The sequence below is a fragment of the Gracilinanus agilis genome, chromosome 2, assembly GCF_016433145.1.
Source record: "Gracilinanus agilis isolate LMUSP501 chromosome 2, AgileGrace, whole genome shotgun sequence".
Taxonomy (NCBI): Eukaryota; Metazoa; Chordata; class Mammalia; order Didelphimorphia; family Didelphidae; genus Gracilinanus; species Gracilinanus agilis.
This window is the reverse complement of record NC_058131.1, coordinates 195178427-195198202: the sequence shown is the minus strand read 5'-3', so window position 1 is coordinate 195198202 and position 19776 is coordinate 195178427. Positions and strand designations below refer to the sequence as shown.

At 36.9% G+C, this 19776-nt stretch overlaps 1 protein-coding gene across 2 annotated transcripts in view; it reads right to left on the bottom strand.

Moving 5' to 3' along the window:
• LOC123237015 (testis development related protein) overlaps window positions 1-19550 on the bottom strand; it is a 47086-nt gene extending 27536 nt beyond the window's left edge. The window contains exons 1-2 of one of the 2 annotated variants that reach the window (XM_044663609.1): window positions 19462-19550; window positions 18667-18925 (exon numbers count right to left, since the gene is read on the bottom strand). In XM_044663609.1, coding sequence (XP_044519544.1) covers window positions 18667-18798 — 132 coding nt within the window. In that variant the 5' untranslated portion in view covers window positions 18799-18925; window positions 19462-19550. Of the gene's footprint in view, window positions 1-18666; window positions 19094-19461 lie in introns of those variants that run through there. The other variant, XM_044663608.1, reaches the window with a different exon arrangement.
• Between the last annotated feature and the right edge of the window lie 226 nt (window positions 19551-19776).

Genomic DNA, 19776 nt, shown 5'->3' with positions numbered 1-19776 from the left:
ACTCAAGTAAAGCTCACTGATAAAAAGGAAGCCTTCATATATACCAAAATATTTACAGTACCAATTTTTTGCAGTAGCCAATCAAGCAGGCAAGCAATAAACATTTATTAAACTCCTGCTATGTGCCGAGTACTGTGTTAAGCACTGAGATTACAAAAAGTGGTCAAAGAGAGTCCTTGCCTTCAAGGAGTTTACAATCTAACAAGGGAGACGACATTAATAGTGGATCCAGAGCCAAGCAGGTTTGAAGACTTTGGATATTTTACTGTGTTAATAATAAGCTTTTTACTGAATCTTAAATACGTTAAAATTTTTTTAAATAAATTTTATTGATTTGTCCGTACGTTGCCTACATGTCACATTTTCCTTCATTTACCTCTCCCAGAAAGCTATTCATTATGAGAGTACATTGAAAAAAATTGAAAAAAATGTATTTAATGTCCCCCATTAAAAGACCTCCCTAAATTGTGTTATATGCTGGTGATGGAAAAAACTATTGTGCTATAAGGAACAATGAACTGTTTCATTTCTATACAAACTGGAAAGACCTCCATGAACTGATGCAGAGTGAAATGAGCAGAACCAAGAACATTATATACAGTAACTAAAACATTGTGGGATAATCAAATGTAATAAACTCTGCTACTAACTGCAATGCAATGATCAAGAACAATCCCATAGAACTTATGAAAAAGAATGCTATCCACATCTAGAGAAAGAACTATGGGAGTAGAAACACAGAAGTCAAATATATGATTTATCACTTGGTTATATGGGTATATGATTTGGGGTTTTGGTTTTTTAAAGATTACTTTATTACAAAAATGAATAATACAGAAATAGGTTTTGAGTGATAGTACATGTATATAAACCAGTGGAACTGCTTGTCAGTTCTGGGAGAGGGGGGAGGGAAATGGATACGGAGAGAACATGAATCAAGTAACCATAGAAAAATATTCTAAAAAAATAAATATATATTTTTAAGTATCTGTCTAGATGAGACCCTGATGACCCAAAACATTACCTGTTATATTTAATAGGTAAGCATGCTTATTTTCAGAGAAGAATTTGTTCATTTTGGCTTATTAAAGAGTACAATTTTGAACTCGTCACAAATATATAGTGACTTTTTTTCATTCAAAGACCTATGAGTGCAGACCAAAGCAATTTTTTACTTTTTTTGTTGTTTCCTTTGCAATAAAACTAATACAGAAATGTTTTGCATGACTTCACATGTATAATTGATATAATGCTTCTCTTATCAAGGGGAGGAGGAGGGGAGAGAGTTTGGAACTTGAAATTTAAAAACATGAATTAATTTTTTTTAATGTAACTAGGAAATACTTAATAAAATAAATATTTTTCAAAGGAAAAAAGACCTCACATTTTTGCAAAGGACTGATGGAGTTTTTTTTTTCCTCAGATGCTTTCTTTAGAACCATGCTAATCCTTTGTAATTTTGCACCTCAGTTTCTCATGTGAATATAAGATTGGGCCAGATCTAAAGTTCCTTCTAGTAATACAATTTGTATGTTCAAGCTTTACACAGTGGTTAAAAGAAATCTGTACTTTTCTAGCCCTCTATTTTTTTCTTCTGTATTTAAAAAAAATAATTTTAAAAGTTTCTTGAGTTTTGATAACCAAAAATTAAAATTAATTTTAAAAGGTACGGGGATACTATTTCTCAAAGAAACAATAAAACAATAAAAGTACTTTTACGAGATTGGTACTCACTAAACAAAGAGTCTCTATTAAAGAAGAAAGCTGAAAATATGTCTAGTACTCCCTCTAGTTCAGCATTAAAATACCGACCAAACAATCCCTTCTATATTCTCTCTCTCTCTGTCTGTCTCTCTCTCTCTCTCTCTCTCTCTCTCTTCCTTGATGAGAACATTAACTCCCTTACATGATTTTGGAGATAATTCTAAAAATCTGTAGATATAGTCCTGTTTTCTCTCTGGAACTTTAAGAATGCATATCTCCAAGAACTACGGTTGAAAGGATTGGAGGTTATGATGAGGAGATAGAACAGGACATAAATGCAAGACAAAAGAAGAATGACAAAGGTTATGATCAGATAAAGAAAATTCAGAGTTTACATAAACTAACGTTCAACAGGCTATGAAGATATCTTTGTAACTGGCCAGGTAAAGGAGTAGGTTATGGCAAATTGAGGAATTAGGAGGTAAAAATGTTTGTGGGAGTAACAAAATATAGACTGAAGTTCCTTAGTATGAGGGCAGGAATTGGGAAATAGAGAAAGACTATGAATCATGCACTGAAATGATTGAGGAAAGAAGAAAAGTGTCCTGGAGGTCTAAAGATAACAGAATCTTGAATTCTTAATAAATATAGATTAAATGATCCCCAGGGGAGGAGAGATTACTAAGTAATTGTGATAGAGGGAGAATCTAAAAAGTGGTCATGGGAATCAAGAAATATTCTTCTAACTACCTCAACACAGGAATGGAAAAGTGTAAGTCAAATCACTGACTAGGGTAGCAAGGGAAGTTGTATTATCAGAAGAGAACTAGGGTCCTTGACCACAAAAAAAAGTTTACCTTGAATTTATTTCTTAGACTTAATTATGAGTTTATTATCTCCCCCAAAAGAACATAAGGTCCTTGAAGGTTGAGATGATTTCATATTTGTCTTTCTATCCTCAGAATCTATCATACTTTAAGTGCTTAAAAAATGCTTGCTGATTGATAAGACTATAGATTTTCATGTGCCTTATCTCCACGTAGCTTGGAATTTTTTCTTTGGTCATAGCAGAGATACACACATTCACAAAAACAAAAAACACTCTTCATGTTTCAAAGAGGCAGAGATAGTAGTCAGATGGGAATATGAAGAGAAACTCAAGGATTAACCTTCACTCTATATGATATACATTCCAGAAATGAAACAATAGAGAAACTAGTAATTAAATACTAAGATTTTTCTCCAAAGAATCATTCTCAAATAATGGGTAAAGATACATGAACTAGAGTTGCTGGAAATTTGAGATTGGACAAAGGTCCAAGTCACAAAAAGAAAAGTGGTAAATTAAGATACATATATGAAAAGAGACAATCATATAATTACTTTTCAATTTTAAGTTCACTGTAATGCTAGGCTTAAAATGCTTAAATCACAAAATTATAGGATTTCAGATTTGAGAGGACCTCAGAACCCATTTGTAACCAATTAAGAATCCCCATTAAAATATACCTGAAAAATTGTCATCCAGCCTTTACTTAAAGACTTCCACCAATGAGAGAGAATCTACAACTTCCTTAGTCAACCCATTCCATTTTTTGATGATTCTTAATTGTCAGGAAATGTTTTCTTAAATCAAACCTAAAATTGCTTCTTTGTAATTTCTATTAATTATTCCTTGCTTTCATTATTCCTTGTTTTGTCCTCTAAAGTCAAAGAAATCAAATTTATTTCCTATCTTGAGTTTTCCCTTCTCCAGCATAAAGATCTAAAATTCCTTCAACTGGCCATTATATAGGATTTCATGGCCCTTCACCAACGTGGCTACCCTTCACTGGACATTCTAAGTCTTATGTGCAGTGGACAGTGTGCTAGATCTGGAATCAGGAAGGTGAGTTTATATCCAGCTTTAGACATTTAGTAGTTGTGTAACCTTGGACAAATCATTTAATCTCTTAATGCCTTAGTTTCCTCATCTGTGTCAGGGGATAATAAAAGCATCTATTTCCTTCCAGAATTATTGTAAGAATAAAACAAAATATCTATTATCTACTATGCAAATCTTAAATAAGTGCTATACAAAATGCTAAGTAGTGGCAGGGGTAGTAGTAGTACCAGCAGCACAAGTATTAGTATTACCAATGTTCTTCCTACACTATTATACTCAGAAATGAACACAGCATTTGAGATGTGGTCTAACCAGAGAAGAAGGACAATAGGACAATCATTCCAGGACACCATGTTTCTCTCAGTGCAGTCTAAGAGTGCTTGCTATACCACAGAGATGACTCATATTGTGCTTGCAATCCACTAAACCCTTTAAGGTCTTTTTTTAGATCAACTGTGGTCTAGCTATAACCTCCACTATCTTGTACTGATAAAGCTAATATGTAGAACCAAAGTACTTCTAATTATTTCAGAACTAGTATGCCCTGATAAACTCAGATTAAGTGCTGAAAAAATAGTTGTTAACATGAAGTAGTAGTGGCAGCTATATCACCTCGGCTCTTGAACCAGTTAGGTCCTTATAGCAAGATGCCTGATGAAAAGCCAGGGAGGGACATATTCAATAGCATCCAGCAGATAGATCCCTTTCATCAACACTGCTCTGATTCTTTTCTCATTTCTTTGGCAATTAGGTGCTAGCATTGGGCTGGGATCTCTTCTGGGACATTCACTAGTGGTGGCTCTGGGCAAATCATTTAACCTCTCTGGACCTCAGTTCCTTTATCTGTAAAATGGGAGAGAGGGTAAGGTGTTTGCATTTAATGACCTCTATAATCCTTTCTACAAGGCTTTTCATCCCTCTACCATGTCCTTCTTCCTATTCCCTCTGCAGCCTGTATTACTTCCTATCATGGGCATTACATGCATAAATATTTTCCATTATTGCTGTGGAGGAAGAGGCGGGGGTCTTCTGATTAATTCTATTCCATAAAAATTGTTTATGTCAGAGGAGATAAATGTGAAGGGAAAAGAGCATAAGAAAGAAACTTAAGAAATCAGAGAAGTCCAAGACTTTAAAAAAAAAAAAAAAAAAAAAAACAAGGAAAGAAGAGCATCAGGAACAAATGGTTTTTTTGTTGTTGTTGTTCTGTTACCAATAACCATGATATGTCCACTGCCTAAGCTCAGGTGATTTAATTTCTCAACAAATTACTAGAATGGGCTCTGAGTTCAATGTCTCCCAATTCATTCTATCCTATGTACCAATGACAGAATAACATTCCTAACAGATAGCTCTGGTCAGGTCATATCCTTGATCAAAAAAGTTTCAAGTGGACACCTACTGCCTACTGCTAGTCCTGACTTCTTAATTTAGAGACCACCATATCTGGCTCCAATCTAACTAATTTACATCTCTCCCTTTCACCAACTCTAATGTTTCAAACAAACTTATCATTTCCCAAATTAGCTGGCCCTTTCCTGCTTTCTTGACTTTAAAGCAGGTACCTTTCCCTGTCCTTTCTTATTAAACTCTTTCTAGGTCTAGCTCAGATGCCAAGTAATATTTGCTTCTTCAGATCTCTCTCTCATAAATAACATTTATTAATCTTGCCATATGTTTATGTTCTGATTTCTGCTGTTTATCCATTTTCCCAAATAGATAGTAATATCCTTTATGAATTTTACTCATTTTCATTTTCTTCTAGTAAGTCTAAGTCTAAAAAAAGAAACAAGGAAGGATTTAAATAGATGATTTTTATGATTCTTTCCTAGTTCTTAAAAGCTGGAGCTGGAAAAGATCATTAAGTCTAATGTAAATAGTCTAAGACTTTAATTAAGTCTAATTATTGAGTCTAATACTTTCATTTTACCTATCTGGAACCTAGACCTGCACACAACAAATGACTTCCCTGGGATTACAAAAGCTAGTGATTGGAATAGGATTCAAACTCAGGTCTTCCCAACTCCAAATCAAACCTTATACACTATACATTGGTAGGTCAAAAATGGATATGATTTAGATAGGAAGATTAACAAAATTTTAAGCAGAGGCAATATGAAAAAGCACAGTGAATTAGGAATTTAATTCAACAGAATTAAGTATTTACTATCTGTAAACAACACGGTACTTACTATATTCAGGAATAGGCAGCAAGAAAGCTACTGTGTACATAGCATTGAGTACCTGAGAGTGCATAGGTGACTGACCGGCACAGAGGAAGTAAAACTGGATAAAGTCAGAAAGTCAGACTGGAACCAGGCTGTGGAGGGTTTTTGTAAGCTAGGTAACATGAAGATTTCTGAGCAGCTAAGAAATATAATTAAAGAAGCATTCTAGGAGCATTTATGTAAAGGTGTCACATAGCTACAAACTGATTTTCCTAAAACTCAGGCATAACCATGTCAAGTACATATTTTTCAGTTGGCCATTTAATGTCCTTTATAACCTGGTTCCAACCTTTCTTTTAGCCTTATCATATATCACTCTCCTTCATGTTCTCTGTAGTCTAATCAAACTAGTTCTTCACATACCGGTACTACATCTACTGCCTGCACAACTTTGCACTGGCTACCATTCCCTATGCTTGCAATGCACTTCTTCCTCACTCCTGCCTCTAAGAATCTCTAATTTCCTACAAAACTCAGCTTAAGTGTCACCTACATAAAACCTTTCCTGATCCCCACATCTGTCAAAAAATTACCTTGTACTGATTTTGTTTATACTTATCTCCCCAACAGAATGTAAGCTCCTTGAGGCCAGCAATTATATTCATTTTCTAAATTCTATAATTCTACATTTTCTCACTCTCTTATCTATATTACTTATCAAGTAAAAAGAAACTGTGATCCTATGATCTCTCTTGTATCCCCAACTAAAATTCTAGGAAAAGATGAGAAAGTAAAATAGTTAATTAAAAAAAACTTATTTAAATATTATTATTATACTTAAGAATATGCCATTTAATGTAGTTCCCTCCATCTTCCTTCTCTGGAGGAAGAAGTGGCCTTCTTCTGTGCCAAGACTCACTAACCCCTTTGACCCATATGACCTTCAATCAGTCCTTTCAGAACCCCATTTCAAAAAGTACTAGACACTGGTTAATACCAAAAAAGGAACGGAAGATTGGAGAAGGAACAGAAGGACAGCCGAGTCCCAGCATGTGCTGTTTCAAGCCAACCCTCCAACTATGGTCATAAAGGGCAAGTAGGTGGCAGTGGGGAGTACAATATGTCTTAAGTTCTCTTCAATTAGCCCCATAGCAGAGACTGAGAACATCCTAGCCAAAGCACCAAGGCCCCTAAATGAATGGAGAGCATTCTATTACTCCCTACTTCATATATTGTCTATAAAAATCATTCCCAAATTTTTATTTCTATAGGTAACCTTTCTTCTGAAGCTACATTTTCAAATGCCTAATGGACATCTCCACTTAGATTTACTATTGGCCCAGTAAATTCAACATGCCTAAAGCCAAATACCATCTTTAGCCCTGAACTCAGTTCCTCCTCTTAATTACCTTATCTCTATCAGAGGCACCACCAAGTTCCAAGTCACTAAAGCATTCCCTATTATCTTTGACTCACTGATCTCACCTCTGACGTCTAGACAGTTGCCATAGATTCTATCTCCAAAATGTCTCAACTGTTACCTTCTTTCCATTCCCAATGTTACCACAATAATTCAGGCCCTTACTACTCCTTATCAGCACTCTTCCAATAATAAGCCTTTCCACCTCCAGGCTAGTCCCTTCTCTCTCCATTTCATCCTACACCCTTGTTGCCAATTTAATCTTCTTAATGTGGAATTCAGATCATGTTATTCTACTACTGAAAAAAGGTCAATGGTTCCCCATTTGAATAAACTATGAAAAACTTGGCCTGGAATGCTAAACTTTATAAAATCAATCAAAAAGTATTTATTGAGCACCTACTAAGCCCTGTACTATGCAATGGAGATACAAATTCAATGAGTGAAATAATCCTTAGTAAGGAGGAACTTACAAAATATACAGAAAAGAGAATAAATACAAAGTAGTTTGAGAGGGAGAACAAGTGAGTTCTGGGATTCAATATGGCAGAGGAGATAAGGGAGTGCATTTTAGGCATGGGGGATAGCCAAAGCAAAAGCATAAGACATAAAGCATCATGTATGCATATCGGGTATTTCTATCTGGAATATAGAGTGAGTACAGGGAAGTAATATATAGTAGGGTCCCTGTTTCTGCAGGGGTTCAAAACCAACCTTAGGGTGGCTGAAACTGGATATAAGCAAACCCTACTATTAATCCTGGGTAACTGAATCAGAGGATTACTGAATCAGGAATACAGGGGCACTACTTACTCTTATGCTTTGGGACTATTACTACAATAAATAAGGGCTTTCTTAAATAAAAAGCACTATGATAATGCTAAAAGAATTCAATAAGGCAGAACATTAGAAGCATACTAGAACAAAGTTTCAAATGAGAACATGGGTATGGGGGCAAAGGGAGATGAGTCTATGTATTCGGCTGGCCAACTTCATCATCTTATATAGCCTGTACTGGCATGGCAAGATGTTTGAAATTCATGAACTTTTTTCCCCTTGGAATTTTTTAATTTTTCCTTCTTTTTTTTTTCATCTTTTCCCACAGTTAATTGCAAATAACTGAAGCAGCAAGTACTGAATAAGTGGATATGGGAACACAATTGGATAATGAGCCTAGAAATTTGCAGGTATTTATGTGTTCTTTCACTGACTATAAAGTTATGTTAGCACAATTTGGTAAAGGTCTTCAAAAGCTGAACACAGTAGGCAGCTAGGTGGCACAATGGATAGAACTTCCAGGTCTGGAGTCCAAAGCACCTGGGTTCAAATGTGGTCTCAGATACTTCCTAGCAGTATGACCCTGGGCAAGTCATTAACCCCCATCACTAAGCCATTACTATTCTTCTGCCTTGAAACCAAAAATAATGTTGATTCTAAGATGGAAAATAAGGGTTAAGAGGGAAAAAAGCACTAAACACAGGAGTTTCTATTTGATCCTAGAGGCAACAAGAAGCCATTGATATTTACTAAGAGAATGACATGGTCACATCTGCACTTAAGGAAAATCATTTTGACTGCAGGGTAGAGGATGGGGTGGAATAGGGAAAGAATCAAGTAAGAGGACCAAGTGAGGGCCTAAGCTAAGGTGATAGTAGTATAAGTAAAAATGGGGTAAGACTTTGTGTCAAGAGAAATGGCAAGCTTTGGCAATTGAATGTTGTAGGAAGTGAGGGTGAAGAGTCCAGAAGAGAGCCAAAGTTAAGAACCCAGGAGACTAGAGAAATAGTGGCTACATTTGAAAGACCCAGGAAAGTTTGGAAGAGTCCTGGGTTATAGGGTAAAGTTCTGTTTAGGAAATAATGAGTTCAAATTGTCCAATACACAGTTGGTACTGAACTTCAGGGGAGTAACTGAGGTTGGCGATACATAATCTATTGCAAGACAGATATATGATCTATATAGAAATACATATATAAACATATATGTGTATGTATCTATATATGTAAAATTCATCAGAGATGAGAGTAAAAGGACTTTACTCATAGAAAGGACTTGACTTGGATATGAACCAATGAAGGAAACTTAGAAGGAGCAACCAGAACTAGAAAGAGTATTGACACAAAAACTCAGGAGTGGAGAGAATATCCAGGAAGAGATGGTGGTAAAGGGCAGATAGGTGAAAAAGGATGAGAACTCAAAAAAGACCATCAAATTTTGTAATTATGAGATCACTGGTAACTTTGGAGAGAGCAAGTTCAGTTAAGTGATGACAGAAGATTGTAAAAGAATAAGAAATAAGAGGAGAGGATGTGGAGGCAGCTTCTAGTAGTGTAGCTGAGAAATGGAGGTAAACTATAAGTGTTTTTATTAAGGATGGAGGAAATTTGAACATATTTGGAATCCATAAAGAATGGTAGGTAGGGATGAGGAGAAAAGACTAAGGAAAAGAGAGGGAAGATAATGAGGTTGTAATTTACTAAAGATGAAAGAAAGGGATAGGATCAAGGGCCCTTGTACAGGAATTTCTCCATGGCAAGGGGAAAAGGTCATCCCATTTCAGAGGCTAGGGAAACAGAGGGCAGTCAGTGTTGATATCAAGAATTTGAGGATGAAGAGAAGAAGCAGCTCACTTCAAATAACCTCAATTTTTTTTTCTAATAAAGCAAGATCCTCAATTAAAGAGAGGAGTTAAGCAAAGTATGAATCAAGATTTAGAAAAACTTTTGTGGGGAATAGAATTGTTAATTAGGAAATAAATGGATTGACTTGCTGTGGTGAGGGTCGTTAAGTTGGATAACATGAATTTATAATGTCCTCAGTCAGCAGTTATGCGGTTTCCTCTATCACCTTTTAGCAGCATTAAGAAGGAACAAAAAGACATGGATATAGGAGTAATACGGGACTGAGGTTTGATGAGTGGTGATAGAACCAAGGGGCTGGAGATTCAAAAATAGTAGATGGCATAGAGTTGAATTTGCTAACTATACAGTCAAAATTAATGAAGACAGAAGTGAAAACACAGTAAGGGTAATGGCCTAAGAAAGTACTTTTGATGTAGAAGAACTGGAAGTTTAAATGAGAGTGAAAAATGGGTTTAGAAGGGAAAGGAGAATAGAAATGATGTGAAATTACAATCCAGTAGAGAAATATAAGAATCTTAAATTAAGGAAATTGAATGCTCTTCTGGGTAATGGAAAATCTAGTGTATAATTATCCCTATGAGGTGGTAGAAAGGTCATGAAATTTAAGGAGAATAAAGAATTGGAAGGGAGAATGAACATGAATATTGAAGTCCCTTAGCATAACGTTGGGAATTAAGGAGGAAGATGAGTTAGATGCTAAAACTCCTTAAGAAAAAAGGATAACCTGGAAACTCTCATACAACAGTCATCCTACTACTTGAATAGAAAATTTTGATTCTGTGAATTTTGCTAAGTGACAGTGATAAAGTAAGAGTATGGAAGTGGCAGAGGTGGATGTAAGTGTCCTGACTCCTCCAGGACCAAATATCAAGGGGTTTGGCAATGGGTGAAGTTACAGCCAGTAATTGAAGAGAAAGGCCAGGGACATAGTATGGTCAGGGGCAAATCAGGACTCAGTGAAGGTAAATAGAAGGAATGTGAGAGAAACTAGGACATAGACACTTTTTAAAAAAACATACATTAAGTATAAAAGTTATCCACACATCTCTCATACTTTTCCACCTATCAAACTATTCTAAAAACTTCTGCTCACCTTGTTCTCTTCACCTAGAATATCTTACCACCAATGTCCAATGAAAATCAATTCATGAAACATTTAATTAGCCCTTTTCATGTGCCAGACATTGTACTAAGTGTTGGTAACAGAAAGCCAGTTTCTACCCTCAAGAAAGTTACATTTTAATAAGGAAAGAGAACACATTAAAAAAAAAAAAAAAAAAAGAGGGGGTGGGAATAAAGGAACTGAGTTAAGGAGGATTGGAAGTAGCTAGGCCTAGATACTTTTCTTAAAATGAGAGATCCTAGGAATAATTGGCCAATCAAAGAAAGAGGCCACAGTGATCTTCCAGTTTGGGAAAGTTGCTGGGTATTGATGGGGAAAGGACCTCAGAAAGTCAAAGTAAAGGTAAGAAATCCTACCCATCATTCAAAGGTCCAATTCAAATGCCATCTCATCCATGAAGCCTTCCCTGTTGCTTCTGGTCAGAATAGCTTCTTCTCTCCTATGAAGTCATATAACACTTTATACCCTATTTCTCTTATGTGCTTATCATATACTAATTTTAATTACATTTAATTACTTGTGTAATTGTATTTAGTTTACTAGGTTGTAAGTTCCTTGAAGGATCTCAATTTATCATCTATAAAATTCCCAGTCTGCTACATTTGTTGAATTTTAGTTTAATAATTTTTTATATGGGTCTACTATATGCTCAGTGTTCTAGGGTCTGTCTAGAATCAAGGAAAAGTATAAATTATGACAACTGCCCCAAGGAATTTATTATATTTCTAGCATGAACAAGGTAAACTAGCTCATGATGTTCCTTTAAAATTATAAAAAAAAAAAAAAAGAAAGGAAAGACCCTATCTCTTCAAGAAGGATTTTTTTCCTAAAAGTTTCTTATGTAAAAAGCATCCCAAGAATTCATAAAAAAAAAAAATAATAAAAAAAAAAGATGGGTAAAACCAAGGAAAGGGAAGAGCCTAACAAGCTACTGAATAACTCATCTTCAATTTATAATAAACCCTATATCTAACCACAACAAAACTTGAATTTACAACACAGTATTCCTAAGGAAATCACAGCACACAGGAGGTTTAAGTTAGCAACACCAAGGTAAAATTGAATATGCAGTTTCCACTTAATAGGAGCAGTCATTTTTATTACATACTTTCTAAGTTTAATGTCTAACAGGTTTCAAGGTTAGTCTAGTTAAGTTTGGGGTTATGTATGATAGGTAAGTTTTATTTATTTTGTGAATAATACATACATCCTACTTATTCTAGACATGTGAAATTTATGTTAAGCAAAATTACTTACGAATTTTTATCTGCAATAACATAACATCCAAAATTTCAGAGCAGAATTTATAGCAAAATTGCTTACCATTGAACACTTTTTGAAAACCACTAATCTAGATGTTTATCTCATTAAGGCAACTGAAAAGAAAGTATATTATGTCTGTATTCCAAAGAGCCAGAAGATATCAATGAATCTTACATTAAGATGTTTAGGTAATAAACACACACAAATAGGATATACACGTATATTTGGAAAGTGGGGCTCTCTTCCTTCTCCAATCACGATGCCCAAAATGTGCAAAATACATGTAATCAGAGAAATCTAACTCCTGCATAACCACCATTCCTCTCCTTTGTGGTGTCTAGAGCCCAAAGGGGAAAAAAAATGGACGTTTCAATATAGGATGTTAATGCATAAAGTTCTCAAAACTGGCAATGCAATATCTATTAGGGACAGGTATATCACACATCTCACTAGTTCACACTAATTTACCAATCTAAATTGCAGAATATTTTTGGAATAATTCATTTTTCAAAAAAAATTTAAGGTCAGAATAACAAGAACTAATATATTTCTTCACAGAACTCTTACCAGATATTATCTAGATACTTTTAATTAGCAAACATTTGCACAAATGTCAAAGACACTGAAATCTTTTTAAAAAGTTTAGTCACCAAATTTGAGAACTGGAAGGCTGAGCAAGTAGCACAGTGGATTGAGTGCTGGGTCTGAAGTTGGGGAGATTCAGCTTCCTGAGTTCAAACATGGTCTCAGACATACCAGCTTTGTGACCCTGGCAAATTATTTAGCCCCATTTGTCTCAGTTTCTTCATCTGTAAAATCAACTGGAGAATGAAACAGAAAAACAACTCCAGCATCTTTGCCAAGGAAACCCCAAATGGGGTCAGGAAGTTAAGACACAACTGAAAAATAAAAGGGACCTCAACTGAACAATAGGACTTTAGAGATCATCTAATCTAAAAACTCATTTTATAGATGAGGACACTAAGATGGAGGTTAAGTGAAACCACATAGCTAGAATACCAAGAGTAAGACTAAAACTTAATTCAAAAATCATATATTCCAGAATCTTGTTTATAAGATTAATTTTGTTAGCAAAACTATTCTTCCTCTATAGCAGTGGTTCCCAAACCCTTTTGGCCTAGCACCCCCTTTCCAGAAAAAATATTACTTAGTGCCCCCTGGAAATTAACTTTTTTAAAATTTTAATAGCAATTAATAGGAAAGATATGTATTAATGTTTCTACCTTTTTCATAAAATATAGTAAAGTAAGGTGTAAATTAGAAACATTGAACTTTGAAATTATGAAACTATTTATTGAACTCAGAATAGAATGTAATAAAAAAAAAAGTTAAAACCTATGGCCATCACCACTCCCCTGGATCGCTGCAGCACCCACCAAGGGGTGGTGGCGCCCACTTTGGGAATCACTGCTCTATAGCCTCATTGGTGAACCTTTTCCAAGTTCAAGTGCCCAGAGGGCAAATTCAAGCTGTTGTGGTGAGCTTTTACATTACCAGAGTTGAGGAAGGAAGTACTTGCTTTGGAGGGCTGGACAGAGGGGTGGGGCATGCAAAAAATGTCCTCAGGAGCTGGGAAGAGGGAGAACAGAATAGCAGCCAGAGTGCCAGCTCTGCAAGTGTGCCACATCTTCACCAATGCTGCTCTATAGTATCAAAGTAAATTTTAGCACATCTATTATAAGACTCTCACTTAATAGATTCTGAATTACAGAGTTTAACTATTCTATGGTTTTCTTCAGTGCTGATTAATAAATACCCAAACTATTACCTTCCCTTCCCTTCTCCCTCAATACCTTCAGAGCACATTTTTAAAAATGATTTGCTTTTTAATATGACAACTTTTGTAAAATGTCTTCCTAAAAACTAACTTTAAGTGTTCACAAGCCTAAAAAAGCTAAATAGATACTAATCATGTTATCATATTGTTTCCTTCAAGATCAAATATAATTTTTTGAAAAATCAAAGAACAGTGATTCAAATAAAAAAAGATCTAGAAGCCTACTAGAGTGTTCTGAAATGGATTCCTTTTCATTTATACATATAGATTCCCAAGCCCTCTCCCTGTCATTTCATCACAATATTTTAGCAGTTCCTCTTAAACAAGAATTTTTAAAAGCTTCACATTTCACCCTGATCTCTGTTCAACACGAAACTACTTTCTTGCTTTATAAGATAAAGGAGGAGATGATACCATCCTTGAAAAATCAAGCTAAACAGTCAATCACAATAGCTTAAATTTCAAACTAAATGTATTTCTAGCAAATAAAAAACAAACTAAGCTACATGTTTAGTGTCTTACCAATCAGACCATTTGGGTAAGGAAAAGGAGAGATACAAAGAAGAAATTTTTATATGTTATATAGAAATAGTTATTAGTTTTAATAACCCTGGAGAACTTGCCATATTATAAGAGATTATTTCAGTCTTGCTCATGTATAATTCTTTATTCAACTTAAAATAAAATTTTGTGGGCAGAGGTTTCATGTTTGAATTGTAATGCATTGTTAAGCTCAATGCTTCAAGAATTTGGTGTTGTGATAAAGATTCAGACTTTGGGAAGAGTTGGTAATACTAAATTTAGTATATGACTAACCTATCAGAATTAGTAGATAATTTTCCTCCTCATCTCTGTCAGCATAAGAAACATAAAAAGTTTTCCCCACAGTCACCTTGTAGATACTTTTTAACAGTATGACCCAGATAGTTCAAATTACTTAAATGAAATCTTAATGTTTTAATAATAGAGAGAATACTGACAGGCTCTATTAAAAATTAAATAACTTTAAATGTTAGACAAAATAGGAAGATTAATTATGTTTAACATTTTAATTTTTCACAGTTTATTCAAAATGAAATACTATTTTGTTGTTTTGTTTTTAGGTCCTTGAATAATACAAGCATAAAATCTCGGAAGACTAAAGTACCCACTCACATTCAGAATTTTTCAAATTTCATTGTGACTTCCCCATGATAATCTAGGTAATGAACATAAGAGGCAGAATTTGAACTCATGTCTCCTCCCCAACTTCCAGGATTGTATTTCCCACTATCTAAAGGGTATATCTAATTTATCCTCTTCTCTTCTCCCTCTAGATTATTTCATTTGTTGATCTCATTAGCTCCCAAAGATTCAAGTGTCATCTCTATACAGATTCCCAAGACCTATTTCCAACAATAACCTCTTTCCTGATCTCCAGTCTAATATCTCAACATTTCAAACTGTATGTCCTGTAGACATCTCAAATTGAACAAGTACCAAACTGAATGTTATCTCTCCCACCCCCGAACCTTTGCCTTTTCAGTCATATCTGACTCTTTGTGACCCTATTTGGAGTTTTCTTGGCAAAGGTACTAGAGTGGTTTGCTATATCTTTCTCCAGCTCATTTTACAGATGAGGAAACGGAGGCAAGCAGGGTTAAGTGACTAGCTCAGGGTCACACAGCTTATGTCTCAAGCCAATTTTGAACTTAGGAAGAGGAGTCTTCCTGAGTCCAGGCCAGGCCAGGCCCTCTATCCACTGAGTCACCTGGCTATCTCAAACACTCACCTCTTCCTAACTTCCTTAATAATATCAAAAGGAACCACCACCCTCCCAATCACCAAAGTTCTCCATCTCTAAGTGCCATCTGTGGCGGATTATTCTTTTTTACCTCTATCCAATCTGCTGTCAAACACTTTTGATTTTACCTTTGTAACATCTCTGTATATATCCCCCTTCTTTCCTCTGAAACCGGACCTCATCACCTCAGAGCTACATACACTATTTCAAGAGCTTCCAAGTCAGCCTCCATGTCTCAAGTCTTTCCCCATTCCAATCCATTCTCCAATTAGCTATTAAACTGATCTTCCTAAAACATGGACCTGAGTCCATCACCTCTTTATTCAAGCAACGCTGTGGCTCCCCATTGCCTCCAAGATCTAATGTAAAATCTTCAGCTTTCAAACTCTTCCTGCCTTTTCCGTCTTCTTACAACTTACTCTCCTCCAAAATTTGTTCTCTTTGCTGTTGCTCCTCAAATATGTCCTTCCATCTCCTAACTGCATTTCCACTCACTGGCTATCCCTCAAGCCTGGAATTTTCTCTTTCCTAATCTGTTTTCTGTCCTCCTTCAGGTCCCATGTAAAATCCTCCCTTTGCAAGAAGACTTTTTCAATCCATCTTAATGTCATTATATCCTATCTATAGCTTGTGTATATATTGTCCCCTCCATTAGACTGTAAGCAACTTGAGAAGAGAAATTATTGTTTGCCTTTCTTTGTATCCCCAGTGCTTAGCCCTATGGTTGGCACATATTAGGTGCTTAATAAATACTTGTTGACTTGACTCCAGAGCCAATGCTCTTCAAATGCTTACTCTCCCTGACTCTTGAAAAATAAGAAAAAGAAAGAATAAAACCACGCTGGAAATTTAACCTAGTTAGTATCTGTCAGAAAAGCCCATCTGGGAAGCTTTCTACTTAACATTTAAGCATGATTCTAAATTTTAACATCAATGTCTTTCAGGCTTTCAATACACAAGTATATAATTTTCCCTCATAAAATCAAGGGTTCAAAACAAATAAATGCTTGTAAACCAAATATTAACACTTTAAAATTTTATGAAGATCTATATTGTAGTAACTTATTATTCAATAAACATGTGATTATGGTCAGGAGTAAAACTTTTCTGTAACTATTATACCAATATGCAGTGTAAATACAGTATAACTACTAGAACAAAATTGAAGATAAAAATGTTTTGGGAAGGATAAAAAATATTTTTAAAGTAGCTATTCACATTTCTATAAGTCTTTATAACATGATTCTCATAGCAACCCTGAGGGTAAGTACACTCTGAAAAAACTTAAGGACACAGAACACAAACTATTAATATCTTTTTACCTTTTTCCCCCCATTTTTTAATAGATCCTACTTACAAAAAAAGTGAATGTTATCTAGACCCTGTAATTTTCTACTATTAAAATGCGTATCAATCAACATATACATTAGTTTGGTCTGTAATTCTTATCATCTGACCATTCCAAATTGTCTGAAGAGAAAAAAAAATTTGAAACAATGTCTATTTTAGAATTAAGTGTCTAGATGATTATGTTCAGATCTTACATATGCTGGAAGGAATTTTTTTTTAAAATTAAGGTTCAAAAAAAACAGACAATTTAAGTATAGCATTCAGGAAATAATAAAAGAAACAGAAGAATGCCTCTAGCACTTTAGGTAGATTCTTTAAGAACAATTTGTGGAAGAACAAGGACGAGAAATGTACAGGATATGAATATCTATGCATGGATTTTGATCTGCCCTGGAAGGATAGTTCAGAAAAAAACACTTTTTTAAGTGTTGTATTTCTAACTCTGCTCCTCTTAATTATAATGAGCTGTGATAGCATTTCTCTCAATGTTTAAAAAAAAATACTCTTCAAAATTTTTTTCCCTAAAGATTAGTTTTATTCTGGCTTTTTGGGTCCAAACCTGGACCTGTGTTTTCATTGGAATAGAGAATTCCAAATAAGGAAACTCCCCCTATCAATGCAGATATGCAACTGTTCTGCAATTTACAATCTTAAGTGAATTGCCCCAGGCACTGAGAAATTATAAACCTAGCCAGGGCCAAATAATCAGTTTTGTGTCATAAATGAGACTTGCCCCAGTTGTCCAGATTCAAGAGACTGGTTCTCTAGCCACTATGCCATGATTCCTCTGGTCTTTAGCTTAACTGCATTATATTCAATGGGATTATGGGGTTTGGATCTGGAAGGAAACTTATGAGATCAACTAGTCAAACCCCTTCATTTTATAGATAACTTCCCTGGCAGCAGGGGCGGGTTTAGGCATAACAAATTATTATAAGTAGAAAAAGCATTTATTAAGCGCTTAAATAAAAACGTTATTTAACGTAGTTACAGGCCTGCGTTGTATGCAGAGCAGCAGTATGACCTGGAACTACAAAGTCATCTGAGAGCTCAGTCAGGTTTCAAGCTAAATCCTGCTCCTTCCCCAACCCCCATACAACCATGTGATAAACCCTAAAGAGGCAGATCTCATACTTAGGAGATTATAGGATTTAGGAGTAGGAGCCTCAGAATTCTTCAAATCCCCAAATTTTACATATGAGGAAACTGAGGTCTAGAGTGCTTAAAAACTAACTTGTTCAAGATCAGGCAAGTAAATTCCTAAGACCTAGAATCAGAAGTAATAGCATAAAAGGTTCCAATCCATGACAAATACAAACTCAGGGCTTCTGGGGGGAGGGGGGAGGGGAATGCTAAGCACAGTATTAACTCTTTAATTAAAAACCAGCCGCACTCTACACTAGAGGAGGGAAGAGTGATTGAGTGCCCAGCAATGCGGTTTGCCCTCCATTCCCTTTGCCCTCCTCTTCCTCGGGCAGACATCCCACTGACTGCTAAGGGGATGGCGCTGCTGCCCCGTCCCCCACATACCTGAGAGGAGGCGGTGGCCGAGGCGGCTGGAGGTGGCAGCGGCGACGGCGGCAGCGCTTTCCCCTCGCTCCGGGTCTCCTCTTCCTCGGGAGAATCATCCAGAAGCACTTTGCTCTTGTTCAGTTTCCACATGCTACAGGAGGGCTGGGTTGGGGGCGTTCTCTTCCCCACCCCCACCCCTTTTTTAAAAAAAAAAAAACTTGCTGGATTTCGGTCCAGGTGACTGAGGATCTATAAAAATTTTTCGGGTTTATGATTTCTGTCCCGAGACAAGGAGAAAAAAAAAGGAGAAACTTAAGTTATGAAGTCGAAAAGAGGTCAGGGGGAAGGTACCAGAGGAAGAAGCGCACTCCCACCCCATACGCCGTCCTCCCGCTACTCCTCCAGGCAGCCCTAGCCCCAACTCTGACCCTGCCTTGGGTCGGCCCCCCAGTGCTATCCCCTCAGCGGGAGGGGGAGGTATCAGCACAACCGGGGGTTGTGGCTTGAGGCTTGCCTCTCTGTAACTCCCGTCAATCCCGAGGTAGCCTCCTTCCCGTCTCCCTCGGACCTTTCTTCTCAAACCTATGCCCCCCAGGGCCGACCTCAACTTTATGTCCCACAGGCCTGAGGCCGCCTCCGCGTCGTCCCCTCAGCCCTACTCTCCCCCGCCCCAGGCCGCCGTAGTTCTCTCTGTCCCATCCCTACCTCTCCCCACCACTCTCTCCGCTCAGCCTCCGCCTCCGCCTCAGTCACCCCTCATCCCCAGGCCTGCCTCGGTGGCTTCCCCCTCGCTCCCCGGATCCGCCGTCTCACCAGTGAGGAGCCCCCACCCCCGGCCAGAGCCCGGAGCTGGAGCAGAAACCGGAGCCGTTGGAGCCGCTGCCGCCGGCCGGGGGGCTCGGCCATGTTAGTTTCGGGCTAACTGCAGCGCGCCGGGTGCCGGAGAGGGGAGGGGAGGAGGGAGGAAGAAGGGGGCGGGGGAGAAAAGGAGCCGCTTCCCAAGGAGAGACGGGCTTTCCGGTTACCACGGCAACCGGTGCCCCGACCTAGACCAAGTGCGGAGAAGAGGCACTGTCGCTGGCCACTAAGAAGGCGAGCTGCTCGCTCTTCGCGCATACTCAGTGTGAG